The sequence below is a fragment of the Ctenopharyngodon idella genome, chromosome 16 (genome assembly GCF_019924925.1).
Source record: "Ctenopharyngodon idella isolate HZGC_01 chromosome 16, HZGC01, whole genome shotgun sequence".
Taxonomy (NCBI): Eukaryota; Metazoa; Chordata; class Actinopteri; order Cypriniformes; family Xenocyprididae; genus Ctenopharyngodon; species Ctenopharyngodon idella.
The window spans coordinates 34,659,994-34,679,829 of NC_067235.1; the positions used below are offsets into that span (position 1 = coordinate 34,659,994).

Genomic DNA, 19,836 nt, shown 5'->3' on the forward strand with positions numbered 1-19,836 from the left:
AAAAATAACCCAGCTGCATAATATTACATTGAAATTATAGCAGTTTATACTTCAGAGATTTAACTTACACTGTAAATTCATTGCCTTATGGTGGGGTAAACACTGGCTCAATTTACCCCAGAGCATTTGGCTCACTTTACCCCATAGCTGCCATTTTGGGACAAACAAGCTAGCTTACCAATTCAGGATAATATTTAGCTAAATGATTTGCATGGTTTTATACATTGCTAAATCACCAATATAATTCATAAATATTTTTAGACATGGACAAATTTGCTTTGATGAAACAGCCATTACATCTGTTATGCTAAAATTTCACTTTGACAAGCCAAAAACTGTTTTTAAAGTAAACTGGCGCCTTTCACTCCTCCCATGTGCTTCTCCTTTTCACAGTCTGGCAGAAATAATGGTTAGTTCCAAAATATATGGTCACATGGCAATAAAAGGGTACGGTTGCCAAGATACATGGGGTGGGTCAACTTACCCACTGGCTCATCTTACCCCACTCTCCCCTATTCAGCAGCTGAATAAAATGCAGAAACGTATTGACTGAAACGCGAAAACAAACACAAATGCGACAAAATATGGTTTATGTAAATGCCTGTTTTCTATGTAAATATACTTTAAAATGTAATTTATTGATTTGCTTGTGGAAACCATGATACATTTATTTTTTCTGGATTCTTTGATGGATTTTTTACATTGTATAAATCTATGAGGACTTAATGCACAAGTGTTTGTAGTACATAAACCAATCATAAAATTGTTATAAAATATAGGGAAACATTTCAGATATTGGTTATTGTTGAGCAGTGTATTTGATTTCTTATTAAAAGCAAATTGATTTCAAAATAAGGTGGATTATGAAATATTTTGAATTGAACCAATACATGGCTACTTTTAAAAGGGGCGTCAATTGAGAAAGTTGCGTTTTGCCAAATGGTAGATGTAATTTAACAGCATAAACTTCATAAGTTCGGGACGCTCTACATAAGCAGCAAACAACTACTTTTACATTGACATGTTGCTAAGCTAAAGCTAGAGTTGCTACGGTAAGAGAGTCCATTTTGAATCAAGTTCAGCTCATTAAATCGAAAACTGTTTGAAGTACACATGCTGTTTTACATTAAGCTATCTTCAGGGTTTCAGCAGGTTTTATGAAGGTAAATTTAAGACTTTACGTCAATATGTTCTCTAAATGTAAATGTCTAGGGAGAAACATGAGTTGTTTTAGCAACATTTCAGAGTTTGGAAATACAACTTCCAACAGATATTAGTTACTTTTTAATTCATCTTAGAAAAACAAAGTAGCTTGAATCGCTCTGCTCCCAACCATATGGAAATAACTGTTACTGTACCTTCTAAAAGTGAAGTTCTTCAGTATTTTTGTCTCGTTTTCCAGTACAAATATCTAAACACTCTTAAATCAAGACACATTTACTAGAGATCCAAAATACACAATTTACAAATACTGAGTTCTTCATTCTTTGTCACTGTAATAAAGTGTTACTGTTTAATGAGCTTATATGTAGGTAATGTTTATGCTTTGTTAACATATTTCTCACTTTAGATTTGGTCACGGGAAATGGGAAAAAGTCATTAATTATGTGCTTTAAACCAACCATTGTTGGACATTAATTGCATTTATATTCAGTGTTCCTTAAAATGATTACAAATGCATTAAATACACATTGTTTCCATGTTTATAGGGACTTTCCATAGAAATGATGATTTTTATACTCCGCCCCAAACTCCATGCCCCCTTGTTTTAAGCATAAACTCACTTCATTTTGTTGTTTTTCAAGACGTCATTTTGCATTTGCATCTGAAGTAAACATACCAAAGATGTTTATATGCAATATTTAATGCCATAACTATGAATTTAAGACTTTTTGCTCTTATTTAAGACCTTAATGTGTGTAAGATCGAATTAAGACCATTTCAAGACCCACCGAAACCCTGATAATGCAGCCAAATACCTTTCAGAACGGTTTTGACGTCGAGAGCCCGCCTATGATGCTTTAAAATGCACAGAAACACAGAAGACTGCTTGGCAACCAACTGAAAGTGTTTTTACAATTACAATTTAATCGTCAGCAGATGCGTCTTCTTTTCAGTAACCCTTTGATCGCATGCAATCGCTCTTCCTTTGTTTGAAGTGACATGGAAATCTTTACGTACCAAAGACAGCATTTAAACATTCCCGAGTGGATAACCTGCCGTGGAAGAACAAGAGTAAGAACACTCCCTTCATAGTGCATCCGACAGCCTCATTAAAGACACCCAAAACCAGAGTCATTTAGTGCACAAACCCAAGTCTGTGTGTGGAGTTTAAGAAAAACTTCACCAGTTTATTTCCAGCTCTGTTTCATCCAGACAGCAGGAGTCTTCGGCACATGTGCTGGAACTTGGATAATGAATAAACATCACAAAGAAGAAAAGACGGTAATGAGAGATGCATACATTTTTATTGTACAAATTACAAAAATTGCGTACAAGATCTCCCCTTAAGCTCTTCATAATGGTTTCTGTTGCCGGGTAGAGATGGAAAAGGCAGTGGCTCGTCTCTCTCTAGCTGTTGTGTCCCTGCAGTGCCTCCGCCATGAACAGCTTCCCAAGGTTCTGCGAGGTGAACTCCTTAATGTTCTGACAGTAGTTGTTGATTTGTCCTTGTGAAAAAGCAGAAGGAAATGAATAAATTATATACAAGACTGGGCGATATTGATTATTCAGATACTGCACTGATATTAGCAGCAACGGTCAACAAAACTACAAAACAAGTTTGAAGCTGTGGTTCTCCATCCGCATCCCGAGGGAACTGAGCATTACACATTCTGACCGATGAGAATGACTTGTAACGGTATCGTCTGGAAGGGACTGAAAATTGTAAACAAACCAACCTATTTTTATGCGCATTTTGGGATTTTGCATTTAAAAACTGCATTAAAATATGCATAAATTCTAAAAATGCACATTTAAAAAAAAAAAAACATGCTCAATTGAGGCGGATAAATGTTTTATCCGATAAGACATGAGCATAAACTGCCATTGAAACATTTACTGAATAAATCCCTCAAAAAACTTTGGCTCAGCAGAGGCTGTGATTGGATAACTGGACTAACGAGTGGACCAATCGCATTGCAGCATCTCCAATGTTGGTTTGAGTCAAAGTCTGTCATCAGAATGATGTGGTTTAATCATTCAGAAGCGTCTCACATGATTGTGTTCCCAAACACCAGCATCACATGACAGCGTTTATTGTGTTTCAACTCATTTATGATGGAGGGAAAAAGAGCCCGATTGAAGCAACTTACATTTTTATTACTGATATTTTACGCCAATTTCCCAGGAGGTGACAATTTTGTTCTCTTGAACACATGGGATGGAAACGCTGCTTTATTCGCAAACGTTTATGCGATATTTCAATTTTGCATTCAAGTTAAATTCGCAACTTTGGATGGAAACAGCTGTTGTTTTGCATAATATGTCACTGTCATGATGGAGTTATTATAGAGATTCATAGCTGTATACAGGCTATCTGCAGGTATCAGAACTTCCAATTTAATACCTTATTACCTTAATTACCTTTCCAAAAAAATGAAGACCTTCACATCACTTCCATTGGGTTCGATGCGAACAAACAAAATTTTCAACGAGTGAAAATGAAATCTAAATCTTTCCTGTCATGTCAGTTTGGTTGCATTAATATTTAAGACATTTAATGCTAATTAAGGCCTTATTTTTACATTAAAGAATTTAAGACATTTTGACACTTTTTAAGGATCCGCAGATCCCTGTGTATAGTTTCCAGATCATTGGGTTTAAAAACAAATACTATAAATATAATGGTTACATTCATGATCAATACTTTCCTCAAAAAAAAAAAAAAAAAAAAAAAAAAATATATATATAGAAATTACTGGCTCAACTTGGACAGCTAAATAAAAAAAAAATTTAATTAAATAAGATTAATCATGTTAATGGCAACTATTGACCACCTCAGCCCTTAATCATCCTCTTCAGAGATGATGGTTGTCTGATACAAGAGGGCAAACCTAACTGCGACTCCATCAGGATAAGAACAGTGTGAAGATTTAAGACCTGCAGTTATTCCCATTCCCATTTAAACTGATCCGTTTATTGCTGAATTGATCAATTCATGGATCAATTCTTCTAGACAGAGTACTATAAATTCCCAATACCCTGCAGAATGTGCTGGAAGAAAAAAGCAGTTTAACTGAGGGAGAAGAGCGGGCGTTGAGCCCCGGGTACCTGCGATGAGGAGCGTGTCCATGCGAGGAGGCGCCTGCGGAGGTTTGAACATCTTACTGATGTCTTCCTCCGGTAACGGCGGCTCTCCGCGACTCTGCCGCTGGGCGTTTTCCTGCTGCCTCCTTTGGAGATACTAGAGGATGCAGAAAACAAGAGAAAATGAGCTGTATCAACTGTAGAAACAAGAAACTTTCCATGGAGGAACTTGGAGCGACCTGAGCAGCGTCAGCAAGACAAAAGGTTTTCAAAAGGGTGAAATGGAAATAGAATTTGAATGGAATGATGGAAAGAGAGATTCCAATTCCCGACAACACCGCTGGAATAAAGTACCACGAGTTCAGGGTGTCAGTCAGACGTCTGCTGGAATACAGATGCATTTCTGTGGATCAACACGGGTGTCAGAAGAGATGGAGGGATATTCAGAGATTCCACACTATTCCAATGACTTCTCCAGATGATTGAGATTATTACTTTCATTACATTAATACAGACCAAAGAAAACTTATAGAATGTTGCTCATCCAATCAGAATTTAGAGTGACTTATAAAAAAGCAAAACAAATAAAAAGAGGGGATTAAATTAAGTATAAAGAGGTATAAATAAATTATATTTATATTAATTTATTACATTTATTAAAATTTAAGGTTATCCACACAGGAGGCATAAATAAATAAATATAAATAAATAGGAGAACTAAAGAACAAAAAAGAAACCTGAGAAATAAAGAGAAAAGAACAAATAAAACCGAAAACTACAAAATATAAAAACAGAAATAAAAATAAAGAATAGAAAAACTAAATAAAACAAAGGAGATAAATAAAAAGGATAAATAAATACAGAAATAAATCACCGGAGGGAAGGAAGGAAGGAACAAAGGAAACGAAGGAAGGAAGAAAGGGCGTAAGGGAGGGAATGGAAGGAAGGGAAAGGAAACTAAGGAAGAAAGGAAAGAAAAGGAAGAAAGGAAGGAAGGAAGGAAGAAAGGGGAAAGGAAACGAAGGACGTAGGAAGGGAAAGAAAGGAAGGAAAGGAATAAAGGAAGGAAATGAAAGGAAGGAAATGGAAGGGAGGGAGGGAGGAAATGAAAGCAAACAAAAGGAAACGAAGGAAGGAAAAGGAAGGAAACGAAGGAAGGAAGGGGAAGAAAGGAAGGAAGGGAAATAAATAAAGGAAGAGAAAGGAAAGGAAAGGAAAGGAAAGGAAAGGAAAGGAAAGGGAGGAAGAAAGCAGCAGCTTTGTGTTTATTCATAATTCTGCATTACAGACACTAAAGGAGTTGTGTGATTCTGTCCACGGTTAAGGCGACACTAGTGTACACTATCCAGTGCTGTCTTTACTTCAACAGAACCTTCATTCAGGTTGATGCAGCGAACAGCACAGCTTGTCCTTTACTGCCCTAGTTTTGTCAAGCTCGGCCATCCGGCATTTTTTAAGGTGTAGTAGATCAAATTTGTACATGGTATATTCATGGAGAAAAAAGATGAGGAATTCCTATCCTATTTGAGCTGGTGCGACTTATGTCACCGCTGAGGATACCGGCCATTTTTGTTGAAATTAGGCATATGATTTAGGAATGCAAACTGCCAACACAGCGGCAATTCTCTTTGATATTAAATGGTGATTGATGCGGGTCATTTGGTTTATATGGTTCACCCGGGGCCCGGCGCGAGCGCGGCTGTGTGGAGGCGGAGACGGGAAGGATATGATCGATGACAACAGTAATTACGGCAGATTTCAGCGTGGTTGATGTAGGAGCCGTTGAGATGACCTGCTCGTGACCAAGTCGCTGGGGTCTGGCCTCGATTACGCCGCCGTTTGAGGGCACCCTTTAAATTTCTTTGAAAGGCTCAACCATCCTGTCAAACAGGAAGTGCTAATGGTGTAATAAACACTGAAGTCTCACTGGACAAACGTCTCCATGATTGCAGAGTGTGTTCAGTTCTGGAAGAAAGCGATGTTTTTCAAAGTGCCAATGAGGCGAGAGCAACAGGCGAAGGGCGTGGAGGAACATTTCACCCCAAAATACAAATCATCAACACGCCATCAGTCATTTAAAAACCACATGAATTCATGGAATCCAAAATGAGAAGTTTAGCCTCAGGTGCTCTCGTCTACATGGAGTGCAACAGTCGAGCTCCGGAAGTAAAAGCGCAATTCATTTTCTCCATAGGACTTTTTTTTTTTTTTTAACAATTACTTCTAAACTGTTAAAGTCAGCCCTGTTGTGAGCGACGAGGTTGTTAATCGGTGGCATTTGCATCTGTTGAAGCCGTCAGGCCACATTATTTCAGCTTAGTTTTAAAATAATAGTGTTTAACAGCGGAATACATGGTGAAAACTACATTACCCATGATGCTGTGCAGGAAATTCCACCAATCAGAGTTGAAATAAGCAAAATCCACTATTTAAATCGTTAGTTTTCTTCCGCTCGAGTCTATGACAGCCCATAGAACCGTATGGTAAAAAGTTATGAAAGTTTCACACAGATAGAGCACAGTCTGAAATGTTACCATCGCAAATTTGGAGTTTCTACCTCAAACCCTCTAGCGCCACCAACAGTTTTACTCATGTTTATGCTCATAACTTTTGCATTTCCTAGGAACTAAATTCTGAAAAACCTACTTTTTCGAACTCCTCCTAGCATTTGTCCAATTTGCACAAAATTTTGTATGTAGCATCTACTCACACTCCAGACAAAAAGTTATTAAAATATTTTTGATTGGCCAATCTGTTCTCGTATAGTGCGTCAAAATTTGACGGCGAGCATGCAAAAATGGATTTGTTGCTGTTATTTGGTTTATTGACACCAAACTTGGTAAATGTCATTACATGCATGACTTGGGGGTACATGCACAGTATCGTCACAGCGCCACCTACTGGTGCCAAGATAGGAAAAATGGCTATTTTTGCTTATAACCTTTGAATGCCTTGTCCTAAAATCATGAGGATGGTCTCCTTAGATTCCTTGAGGCATGCCGAGTTGAACGCTATCCAATTTTCTTTGGTCGGCCATTTTGAATTGTCATAAAATGCTGTTTTTATTACTTTTTGTACAAAATTTGGTATGTAGCATCTACAGACACTCATGACAAATATATTAAAAGATTTTTTGACAGACCCAACCGTTGTTTTATACTGCATCAACAAATCTGACGCCAAAATAGATATGCGGCTGTATCTTTGCAAAAGTTGTGTGTATTGACACGTAACTTGGTACATGTTATCACAGGCATGACTTAAGGGTGCATGCAGAGTTTTGTCATAGCGCCACCTACTGCTCAGAAGTTATAAACCACGATTTATGTTTTAAGTGCTTTGACTGATGTCATTTAAACAGCTTTATCCTAACCTCATGATCACAGATGTTCCTTTTCCACAAACATTTCCTTTTCTGTTCTTATTCAGCTAGACCCCATAATTGCTGCTTGCAGCTATATTTTACTTTTTTTTTTTTTATATATATACATTTTCAGTTTTCATTTTAATTGAAGTTTTAGTAATTTTATATAAGACAGAAGCACATTTTTATTATATATATATATATATATATATATATATATATATATAGCTTTATTTTTTATTTCAGTTTTAGTACTTCAGCTTAAACGTGTTTTATTTTGGTTAGTTGTCGAGGCAACATTTCAAATTTTTAAGTATTTTAAGTACATTAAGTACCTTTGAATTCCTGATGCAAAACTATCAAATTGCTTAAAAAGTGTAAAAGTCATCCAGACTATTTCTTTAGGGTTTTCTTCTAGTTTTTAGAGCTTTCTTTCATATAGAAAACAGCGGCTCGGACATTGCGAAATGTCTCCTTTCCACAGAAGAAAGTCAAACCGGATGTGTCATTTCAGATGAAGCGTTCCTTTAAGGCCTTTTGCATTTTATCCAGACATTTCTTAGTAATTAACACAACTCTCCATTGAGCTACTCTCTCTTTAATGAACATCTGCAGGCTTCTCTGCTGAGGACCATTGCTGATCTTTTGGCTGGGAAAAGCAAGCTCACCAGGGTAGAGAACAAAAACAGAAACAGACTTTGACAAATGATCGACCACCCCAGCCGTTTCAGTCACATTCATAGCGTGACAACATCTTATCATGGAGCGACTTGAAAAATAGTTTTGGGTGTTTTCTGATTTCAAGGCTGGCCTCTCTTCAAATGATCCTGTTGTACTTGCATAAGGTCAGATATAAAACAACTCCATACAAAATTAACCCAGAGGCGTCCCGTAGTAATTCATGCTCCTCTTTCTGGTTTTCCAGGTGCTGCTCAGAACTCCTGTTTACAAAATGCCAGCAATGCAAAAGCCTGAAATGTCAAGGGCATTTTGGCCAATTTGTCAGCCCGGCGAAATGGATAAAATTATGAATCTGAAGCGAGTTACGATTGTAAATTAGATGGCCCTCCTGAACCCTAAATAACATCTATTGACCGGTTTTATCTCAGGCAGAGAGCGACATCAGCCATTTATGGTACAGGTCATTACTGGTATGCAGTATATTTTTATGTCCCCATCACAATATTAAAGTCACAATGTCATAAATGGAAATCACAATATAACAATTAAGTGAAATAAGGGAGACTTTTGAAATAAATTTCATTTGGCCAGATGTTGTTGTCATCAATTTTAAGTGTTTCTTATTTCAATAACAGTTTCATACAAAAGTTTAATGGAAATATTGTTTTATATTGATAATTGATTTATTTTGTATTATTTATGAACTATTATATTATTTATTAATATTTTGAATGAGCTCTTATGTTTCATATTTTCAGTTTTCATTTTAATTTAAATTTTAGTAACTGTGCTTTTGTCATTTATTAGTTTTTATATTTCTATTTAGCTTTAATTTGTAACTTCAGTTTTAGATTTAATAAACTTATTTCAGTTTTATATAATTTATTTACTATTATAGTATTTATTAATATTTTTTGTGCTTTTGTCATTTTTACTTGTTTTTTATATTTCTATTTAGCTTTAATTTATTTTTAGGTTTAATAATTTTAGTTCTTCAAATTAATCTTAATCGATTTCAGGTTCATATAATTTATTGACTATTATAGTATTAATATATTTTATTTAGCTTTTATTTTTTATATATTTTCAGTTTTCATTTTAATTTAAGTTTTAGTAATTTTATTATGTACTTTTGTCATTTTTACAAGGTTTTTTTATATTTTCAGTTTTAGGTTTAGTAATTTTAGTACTTATTTTAGTAAACTTATTTTATTTCAGTTAGTAGTACATGCAAAATTTCTAATTCTTTTCTTTTTTTTTATCTATCTGTATATTTTTTCAGCTTTATTTCATGAAAATAGTTTTAACATGTTTTAGTTAACAACAACAGCAGTGATTTACGGGGTTTCCTTCATCCTCAATATCACATTCTAGCCTGTTTTATTAAAAGGCCAATTTAAATGACATCATCCTTCAGGAAGTGACATCATTTTGGAAAGGAAAACGATTATAGCCATTTACTGATGCTCGTAAATTGTAACTATTCATTATAAATAATAAAGCATCTGCGTCTGAGCTTGACCAGATCATATTTCTGAAAGTCTGTTATATGCTTTTATATGAACGTGGTTTTACAGGTACTGCATAACAAATGATGTGAACTTCAAGACTTTCCCCAATTATTCTTGCAATGGCTCTTTTCTCATGGTTGTTTTTTCTTTGAAAAGTATTGATCACATAAAGCATATTGCAAAGACTGAATGTATTAATATCAAAACCTCTGCATTTCCTTCAAGAGGACACGTGCACCCAATCCCACTCCTCCGGACCTGCGCTCTTGTTCTCAGGCATGTAATTAGATGTTTCAGCCACTCTAAACGAGAACTCGGGCTGAAACGCCACTGCAGTGACGATGCCACCGAGGAGGAAGAAAGTGTGAAGAGGTGAACGTACCTGCTGCTTCTGCTGCTGCTGTTTGCTGAGGTTGCGGCAGTACGTATTGTACTTGACGATATCTTGGCTCATGTCGTCCACGCGGTCCATCAGCAGCTGAAGGCTCTTTTCCAGGTGGTTACTATGGCAACAGATTGACAGATAGTTTAGTCAAACAAAGTTTGCGTAATATACGGCTGACTGCACATCAAAGCGTAATTGCTCCACAGCGATCTTCTACTCAATTAAAAACCCAAGATGACAGAAGCATGATGTGCCTGATAAGGACGGCTATCTGCTCTGAATTTACATGCTTCAGGGAGACGTCTAATCGTAGCATGTGCCGATTTATGAGGGAAACCTTCAGCGATCGCCTGATATATCGGCTCCGCTCCAAAACCTATTAAGTGGCCTATGTAGGCAGCATATTAAAGGGCTGGGCCGACAAGTCTGTTCCAAAAACTAAGCATGCATGTTTTACCAGATACCTGCTTTCTAAAGCAGTAATTCATGCATCCTTCACTGAGAAGGCAATCCCATAATGCATGCCTCAGGTACACCACCTTGTGCCAAATTGTTAGGGGTGGAAAAAAAAAAAAAAAAAAAAAAAAAAAAACAACAACTCACATACGAATCGCGATTCTTCTACAGATTCGCATCGATTCACAATTTAAAAAAAAAAAAAAAAAAGTGTTACACTTCTTTATCTTTGCTGTACTACTTAGTTGAAATGTTAGAGTGTTATTAATGACAATAAGCTGTGAAAAAGGACTCTGTGTTGCTGGCGCTGACGAACACACAGCCGAAGCTCAGATGCCGACTCTCAGATTCATGCGATCCCAAAATTCAGTTCTCTGTCACAACCTTATGTGCTTGCATGGTCAAATACACGCACAATTATGTCAAAATGCACATCGTGTGGATTATTTATGCAAACACAGTCAGTTGTGTCCTAGGCGAACGTAAACAGTTAGAAAATTGAATGTGTAACAGTATATTAGATCAGTGCATTCGTTCTTAAAGGGACAGCAGATTTACACAGTAAAATACAGTTTTCCACTGAAACAGTAATATACCATAAAAAATGCATTCTGGGTCATTTATTTGTCATTTTTAAGAAAGTAACATATATGCTACTTTCTCGAAAATGACAAATATTACCCAGAATGCATTGTTTACAATATATTACTTCTGTATATTACAATCCTTTCTGTATATTACAATGCATTCTAGGTAAGGTCATTTTCGAGAAAGTAGCCTATAGGATACCATCTCAAATGACAAATATTACCCAGAATTAGGGCTGCACAACGATTAATCGCAATTAATCTTTTGCAAAATAAAAGTCTGTTTACATAATATATGTGTGTTCTCTGTATAATAATTATGTATATATAAATACACACACATGTATAAATTCAAGAAATATATGCATGTATAAATACATATTTATATTTTACATATATTTTATATATAAATACATTTTTTCTTAAATATATACATGTGTGTATTTATATATACATAATTATACACAGAACACAAATATATTACGTAAACAACACAAAGTAACAAAACATTAAACTAGAATCAAATCACGCATATATCGAATCAAAATTTGATTAATCGAAAATGGACTTAATTGAAACGTGACCTCAAGAATTGAGGTTCTAAATAGGTGACTTACGAGGTGCAATTTTAGTTAGGATGTTGTCTATATTGGCAGTACATTTAAAAATAAAAACTCCAAAAGGTATTTTTCACAGCAATGCCATGGAACCACACTTCTTAAAAGAACCTTTTTTTTTTCTTAGTGTGAAGAACATTTTAAAAACTTTTTTCACTATAAAGAATGTGTGTGTAATGAAAAAGGTTCCATGAATGTTCCAGGTTCCTCATGGAACCATCAACGCTAATAAAACCCTTTTAAGACAGCAAACAGCAAGGCAGCTCAGCAGGGTTTGGAACGGAGCCATTTCACCTCATACTGTAATTCCCCAAAGGTCAGGAGAATTGCTGAAATAATCAAGATCAGGCTTTCGAAGACAATGTCATTTCCATTTTTATCTGGGGATAATGTGGCTTTCCGAGAACATTCTGGAGCATTTGGGAAAAAAAAAAAAAAAAGAAAAAAAAAAAAAGGATGACATCCAGCCACAGAAAATACCTTGAAGATAGTCGCAAATTGGATTTAAAATGTTTAAATGACAGCACTAAAAGTTAAGATCTAGTTCAAATAAACCTATGCATGTTCAGACACTAGAATGGTCAAATAAAATTAATCTGATTGTTTAATCACCCTGTCATCCCAAACCTTTATTTGACTCACTTTACCTTCTTCAAAATAAATGACGACGAATGAAGACATTTTCCAAAAATATGTAAAAGCACCATAAAAATCCGAAGCGTGAGCTGTTGAAGCTCCGCCCTCTTCTGGAAAGGGGGCGGGGAGCAGCAGCTCATTTGCATTTAAAGGGACACACACAAAAACGGCGTGTTTTTGCTCACACCCAAATAGGGACAAATTTAACAAGCTATTATTAAATGATCTGTGGGGTATTTTGAGCTGAAACTTCACAGACACATTCTGGAGACACCAGAGACTTATATTACATCTTGTGTAAAGGGGCTTGATAAAAACCCTTTATACCAAAAAGGAGAAACATCTTAAATGATTGTTTTTTTCTAGTGATAAAGTATGTTTATGAGCTGACAGAACCCTTTAAGGTTCTATATAGAGCCGTTCCTTCTAAGAGTGTGTCGTATGGCTTCAGAATCTAGAAATGAAGCACTTTTGCACCCTTTAGCCCACATTCATTGTAATTGCATTGGGAAAAAAAAGTGACCAGCACTGTCTTCTTGAAAAGAATAGCTTTGGAAAGACATGATGGGCAAGCAAATGAAGACAATTTTCATTCCTTTAACATTCAACATTACATGCTTTCAAGTCTCTGTGTTTTTGGAGTGACACATCTGCTCTATAGACCTATTGGTATTTGCCAAGAAAGGAAAGGGCATCTCTGTACACAGGAAGACCGAAATTACACGCTGAATACATTATCATTATCTGCGTGCTGATGGGAAGACTGAATGATTTCACCAGCAGGGCCTATTAAACACACCAACTCCTGGGATGTTCTGAATTACAAATGAAAGACTTACTCAAAATGGCAAAGATTGTGCCGACTCATAAAGCATTAACTATAAAAGACCAAAACACCTGCTCACATCCCAACTATTTAGTCTATCAATTAGTCTGATTCAGAAGAGGGTCCTGAACAGCTGTGGCTGCTGGGGAGTAAAACAGTCAGAAAAATTACATTATTACTTCATATGTTCATTAAAGAGGACGCACTGTGGGGGAAGAAAAAAAAAAAAAAAAAAAAAGATATTTCTTGCTATTTTGAAATAAGAGATCAATGTACTATGTAGATCAGAGATGGGTGATATAGCTAAATAAAAAAACTTGATATTTTCCACCCTTTTGATGAAACTAAATATATCTCAGGATTTATCTTTATGCTCTGAAATGGTTTCTTTTCAATCAGAGGAACCATCGTTTTCAGTCACTGCAGCCTCAATATGTCTAATATACAAACTAAAGGTCTAGTTTAAAAATAGTCAAGGCTTTCCACACCATTTTTCAATCCTTACACTACCGTTCAAAAGTTTGAGAGTTTTAAAATGTTTTGAAAAAGCACATTAAAAATTGAAATATTACTACAATTTAAATAACTGTTTTCTATGTGAATATACAGTAAAGTGTAATTTATTCCTGTGATCAAAGCTGAATTTTCAGCATCATTACTCCAGTCTTCAGTGTCACATGATCCTTCAGAAATCTGAATATGATTTAAAGCTCAAAAACACATTCCAATGCCTGTTTAATATTCAACCACATGGCAAACAGATAATTCACATACAAAAGTCAAAAAGGAGCAAAAAGCAAAAAAGCTAAACATTTTTTTAGTTGAAAAATAATAAAAAGCTATAGAGTACATCTCTTTTATAGACTCTATAATCATTCCTCTAAATTCAACACATTTAACATGCTGTCCTTGAAGCTCATATTAGTAAAAGAAAAAGAAAAAAAATTATTCTGAATGTAATGAGGCTCATTTCTGGGAACTGCTCTCCTGGAAACGGACTCGACTCAATCTGTAATAAAATTCAGTGGAATCTAACTGGATTAGCCAAATTAATTTAGAAGAGAGGACTATTTGCAGGAGAATAAAACGTCCAGCTCCGGCTAGCAGCATTACTGATGGACCCCAGAAAACATAATTTTTGGTCAGTGGCTCTCATCTGGTGGGCCGTAGGTCTGTTATCAGGAATAACGAACGATGTTAAATGCAAATAGCCATTTAATTGTGCAAAAAAAAAAATAGGCTTTTAGGACCTTTTAAAAGGGACCTATTATGCCCCTCTCACAAGATGTAATATATCTCTCTGGTGTCCCCAGAATGTGAAGTTTAAGCTCAAAATCCCCCACAGATCATTCATTATAGCTTGTTAAATTTGCCCCTGTTTGGGTGTGAGCAAAAACGTGCCGTTTTTGTGTGTGTCCCTTTAAATGCAAATGAGCTGCTGCTCCCGGCCCCCTTTCCAGAAGAGGGCGGAGCTTTAACAGCTCGCGCTTCGGTCGCTCAACAACAAAGCTGGAGAATCTCACGCAGACAAAATGAGGATTGTCAGTAACGGTGTTCAGCCTTACATTGTTCAAACCGGAGTCGACACTGATGGAGAGACTCAGGAAGAAGTTACAACTTTTAGATGTTTCTGAATGGTTAGTGGATAAATTTATGTAGTTGCTGTGGAGTTGATTCAACTCATCCACTAGCATGTGCCGTCAAGTTAATCTTTTGTGCAAATCCAGCGTTGAATTGACCCTCGTTTGTGAAGCAGTCCGGTGTAAAATGACAGCATGGCAGTACGTAGTAGTTAAAGACGATATAAAGTGGGACCCAATATTAAATATAAACACAGATTTAGATTATAATGGGGGATGATATACTAGATTTGAAGGATGCATGCTTGTGTTTGTATTTGTCTAAAAGCATCAAAAATGCTGGAATAAAATCACTGCTTTGCATTTGCAGCATTTTTCTGCTTCCAGAAGGCTGGTTTTGTACTACTTCAGGCCAGGGAACACAACACGCAAGCCCTATTTCGAGTGTCGAGATTAAACTGTGCCCGTCAGGGCATGTCAGCATGTATTGCATTTCCTCGGTCAACTTCCTGAGCAAAACAGACCCGTGGCAGAGAGGCTTAAAAGACACGAACTGACCAGATGAATCAGCAAACGACAAATGTTTTCCCCAAAATTCGCAAAGGGGTCGGGGGGATTCTGACCTGCTTGACAGATTGAGCAGCTCGTGCTTGTCAGCCACCGTACTCTTCTCTTGCAGCTCCCACATGAGCACGTTTATGAGATGAGAGTTCTTGATGACAATGGGGACTTCCTCGAACATGTGCTCGAAGCCGACGCAGGCCTTCTTCAGCCTGGGAAAACAGAGAAATTCAGTTACAAAAATGCAGTCTGTATTGATGGCAAACCAATAATAATAAAAATATACACTATAATTTGGGAGTCTATAACACAGTTGAAGTACTTTTAATTTCTTTTTAAATGCTAATGCACCTTGATGCATCACAAACACCACCAAAAGACTGAATACTCACATGTCAATCATCTACTGAAAAGGGTTTTAAAATTAGAAATCTGGGAATATACAGAAGCACGTGTGGCAGCATGCATGAATACAGACAGAGACCCTCCCTCAATTCAATCAATGCAATTCAATGAAACGCACGTTATTACCAGGTATAAACGTCGATCTGTCTTTTAGATGAGCGCTTGTGTCGGGGCACTACGGGCGTCTAATTTTGAGAGCAGTTAGAGGGTCACTGGACCCACTGGCCCGACCACAATCCATCATTTGAACGAGTCGTATGTTCTGCGATTTGAGCTGAATTGCAGAAAATTATGGAGGAGCAAGAGAATGTTTGAGGAATATCAATATAGCGCCGCCTCACAAACCCGGAGCGCAGATTTCAGATTGATATTCCGTATGAACCTGACAAGCGATCTGTATGCATCATTCACGATGACCCACCCGGCTACGTTCACTACACAAATAGAGGCTTATTTTCATAATCAATAGCATTGCTCTCCTTAACTAGATGAATATTCAAGCAGCGCCGCCGAATGACGAGTGTCAACCCGGGGGCGCTGGCAGATGACAAGGTCAGAACAGGCCACGGAATATGTTTGATGTCAACATGAAACACAGCGCTTAACCCATTTTAAATCTGTAATATGACACGTTTCTGAGTGAAATCAGACATTTTATGAGACGTCAGCTGAAAAAAGGACTGTACAATACATTTTTTTTTTTTTTTTTTTTTTTTTTAAATCAAGAGCATACAGAAAAACATACAATTATATAAATATTAATTTATTAGTAAATTAATCAAATTGCATACATAAAATGTATAATATAATATCTATTTAATCTCTCTCATATAATAGAATAATTCAAAGAGATGCTCCAACAATATTTATTTATATATATTTATTTTAGCATGAAAATATAAAAACAAACATTTAATAATTAAATCAAATTGCATTTTTTTTTTTTAGATTTGCACTCATTTTATTTTATATATATATATATATATATATATATATATATATATATATATATATATATATATATATATATATATATATATGTGTGTGTAAATGTATAAATATATAATTATGGAATTTTTTGGATTATTAGTAGCAGTAGTATTTTTTTTTTTTTTTTGTATCTATTATTGTTGTTATAAGTTAAAATGTATAAAATGTATACATTTCATAAATTAAATTATATATAATTAGTATATATATTTAATATATAAGATTATTTATTTATTATTAAAAGTATAAAATGTAAAATGTGTAAATGTATAGATAAATGAATATATGAAGTGTGTATATATATATGTGTGTATATATATGTGTGTGTGTGTGTGTAATATTATAATATTTTTTTTCTGGTGGATTACAGAGTTTAAATTAACTCATTGAAATGCAAAAATCATTTTGGTATTTACTATATTTTTCTGGTAATATAAGAGTTTCGATATATCACCCAGCTACTGCTAAAAAGGTGGTTGTTTTGATGGATTATAAAAGAAATCATTTCAGAATAAAAGGTTCATTAATTATGCACAGTAAGATCTGTAACATGCATTAATACAGTAAATATGTCTGACTTTGATTTCATGTTAACTCTAATGCATCCGTGAACCCTCTTTACCCACAGATAACCCTTCAGCGTTCGAGTCCCCGAGCGAAAGACTATGTTGGTATTTTTCTCCCGATCGCTCAGACGTCACTGCTTTGCTGATACATTCCCCCATTAGGCTTATGTCTAGCAGCAATTTAAAACCAATTACCATCTGCCGAGAAGCCAGTGAGGTTGTAAACTTTGTGCATTTGTTTGTTTGGCAGACAGTGCTGACTACTCCTTCAAAGACGCCCCATCGTGACAAATAAAAGCCCCTCACTGATGGCTCGTTCTGAGCCGGGACGCGCTTCTGTTTGTGCGCTGAAGACGCTTCTCATTAGCAACAGATTAATAGTAACTGGAGAAGGAAGTGACCGAAGTAAATGGAAAGCCGCGTTTTAATTTGGTAAGAGTAGAAACAGTGTCTTACCCCTCCGGAGAGAAGTCTTTCTCCTTGCAGATCTCCATTAATTTGGGGGTCAACCTGTAGGCCTTCAGACACAGAGAGCCCTGCGCAGTCTTTATGGGATCTATGAAGCAAAACACACCAAAAAAGTAAGCTAGATTCACACAGAGTTTGAGTTAAAGTCAGTTAATGGTGCAATACTCCAATAAGAAGAAAAAACACACACAAATACTGGGTAAAAGTGTCAATTTTTAATTAGTCTAAACTATTCAAGCCAAGTGTTTTGGTATTAAATGAAAAGCACAACATTTATTTTGCTTCATCTGCCATCTTGAATTGTTTTTTTTCCAATGCATTCTGGTTTGCATGAACAAAAGGAGGTATTTTATAAGTCAAGGTGATGCTTGATACCTCTTGGAACACTTGCTAATTGTCAAATCAGTTAAAGGATCATGATGCAACACGAATGCTTTTCTCAAGACATTAAACGCTGCGATATATTCACGGTGAAGTTATTTTTCATTCTTCGCTTACGCATGTCTGTCCTCGATGGACTGGAAAGACGAAATGAACTGGAAAAGATTTCCACCTCAAAGAAGGCGGAGCCTCAGAGCAACACCTACCTATTACATCATCGCCACGGACCAAAGGGAGTTCGAAGGCGTTTACCAGCCAGAGCGAACTTTTCCGAAAAGTTGGCTTTAGCAAACCGCTTCAAACTCCCAAAACAAACTTCGTTTTTGCCTGAACTTGTTCGAAATGACGTCACACCAGTTCGTTCTTTGATTTCGCTTGAAGTATGTGCTGCATGTGATTGAAGACATGATTAAAATCAATGTTGAATGAACAGTTTCAGATCTACAATGGATCTGTAAACCCTAACGCTCAGAATATTTAATTGGTTTGAGAAGGGCAAACTCAATTAGTTCATTCAAATGAACTTTGAGTATTTAGAACTTTCTTTTTCGAGTTCACGAAACAAACACATTTTAAGTAATTGAATTGTTTCATTGTTTTGAGTTTTATGAACATGTTTCTTTTAATTTAGACAAACTTAAAGGATTAGTTCACTTCAGAATTAAAATTTCCTGATAATTTCCTCACCCCCATGTCATCCAAGATTTTCATGTCTTTCTTTCTTCAGTGGAAAATAAATGAGGAAAACATTCCAGGATTTTTCTCCATATAGTGGACTTCACTGGGGTTCAACGGGTTGAAGGTCCAAATGTCAGTTTCAGTGCAGCTTCAAAGAGCTCTACATGATCCCAGATGAGGAATAAGAGTCTTATCTAGAGAAACCATCGGACATTTTCTAAAAAACTGCTCTACGATGATCACGTTGCAAAGGTCACACGTGACGTAGGTGGAAGTACCGATCCAGTGTTTACAAAGTGAATGTGCAAAGACTAAGTCAAACGACCTTTGCAAAAAAAAAACGATACAACAACAACGTCGGACGAGAAAAATGAGAAAATGAGATGGAGTTTTTCGCCCTACGCGGTACTTAAAACTTTCATATCTTTTCAACTGAAGAAAGACAAACATCTTGGATGACATGGGGGTGAGTAAATTATCAGGAAATTTTAATTCTGAAGTGAACTAATCCTATAAAGTTACCTGAAACTGGGCTGGGATTCCCATTTCCCAGTATGCTTAGTCATGACACTTGAAAGGGAGAGTAAATGCTAAAGTGTTATATAATGCGTTTTTGTGCAAGATTAATGTTAAGTGGGAGATTTAGTAGTGTTTAATGCTTTGCTATTCTAATTTACCATTTCAAGTTAGGAGCAATCAAAAAGTATGAACAAAATTGAAATCTGCCAGTTCTGCTCACTTAAACTTTGAATTTCTTAAGTCTTAATTTGATGTAACTGATTACCTCAATTTTTTTGAATTTTGCCAACTTATTCGGTTTACAGTGTACAGCAGCAGTACCTCAATTATTAGAAATGGGTTCTTTCTGTGGCATTAAATCGCAAATATAATTTTTT

At 35.9% G+C, this 19,836-nt stretch overlaps 1 protein-coding gene across 1 annotated transcript in view; it reads right to left on the reverse strand.

Moving 5' to 3' along the window:
• Window positions 1–2,448: 2,448 nt before the first annotated feature.
• The window catches only part of eif3ha (eukaryotic translation initiation factor 3, subunit H, a), a 59,543-nt gene continuing 42,155 nt past the window's right edge, over window positions 2,449–19,836 (reverse strand). Inside the window, exons 4-8 of the mRNA XM_051864525.1 lie at window positions 17,870–17,969; window positions 15,515–15,664; window positions 10,187–10,307; window positions 4,273–4,405; window positions 2,449–2,669 (exon numbers count right to left, since the gene is read on the reverse strand). Coding sequence (XP_051720485.1) covers window positions 2,572–2,669; window positions 4,273–4,405; window positions 10,187–10,307; window positions 15,515–15,664; window positions 17,870–17,969 — 602 coding nt within the window. The 3' untranslated portion in view covers window positions 2,449–2,571. The remainder of the gene's footprint in view (window positions 2,670–4,272; window positions 4,406–10,186; window positions 10,308–15,514; window positions 15,665–17,869; window positions 17,970–19,836) is intronic.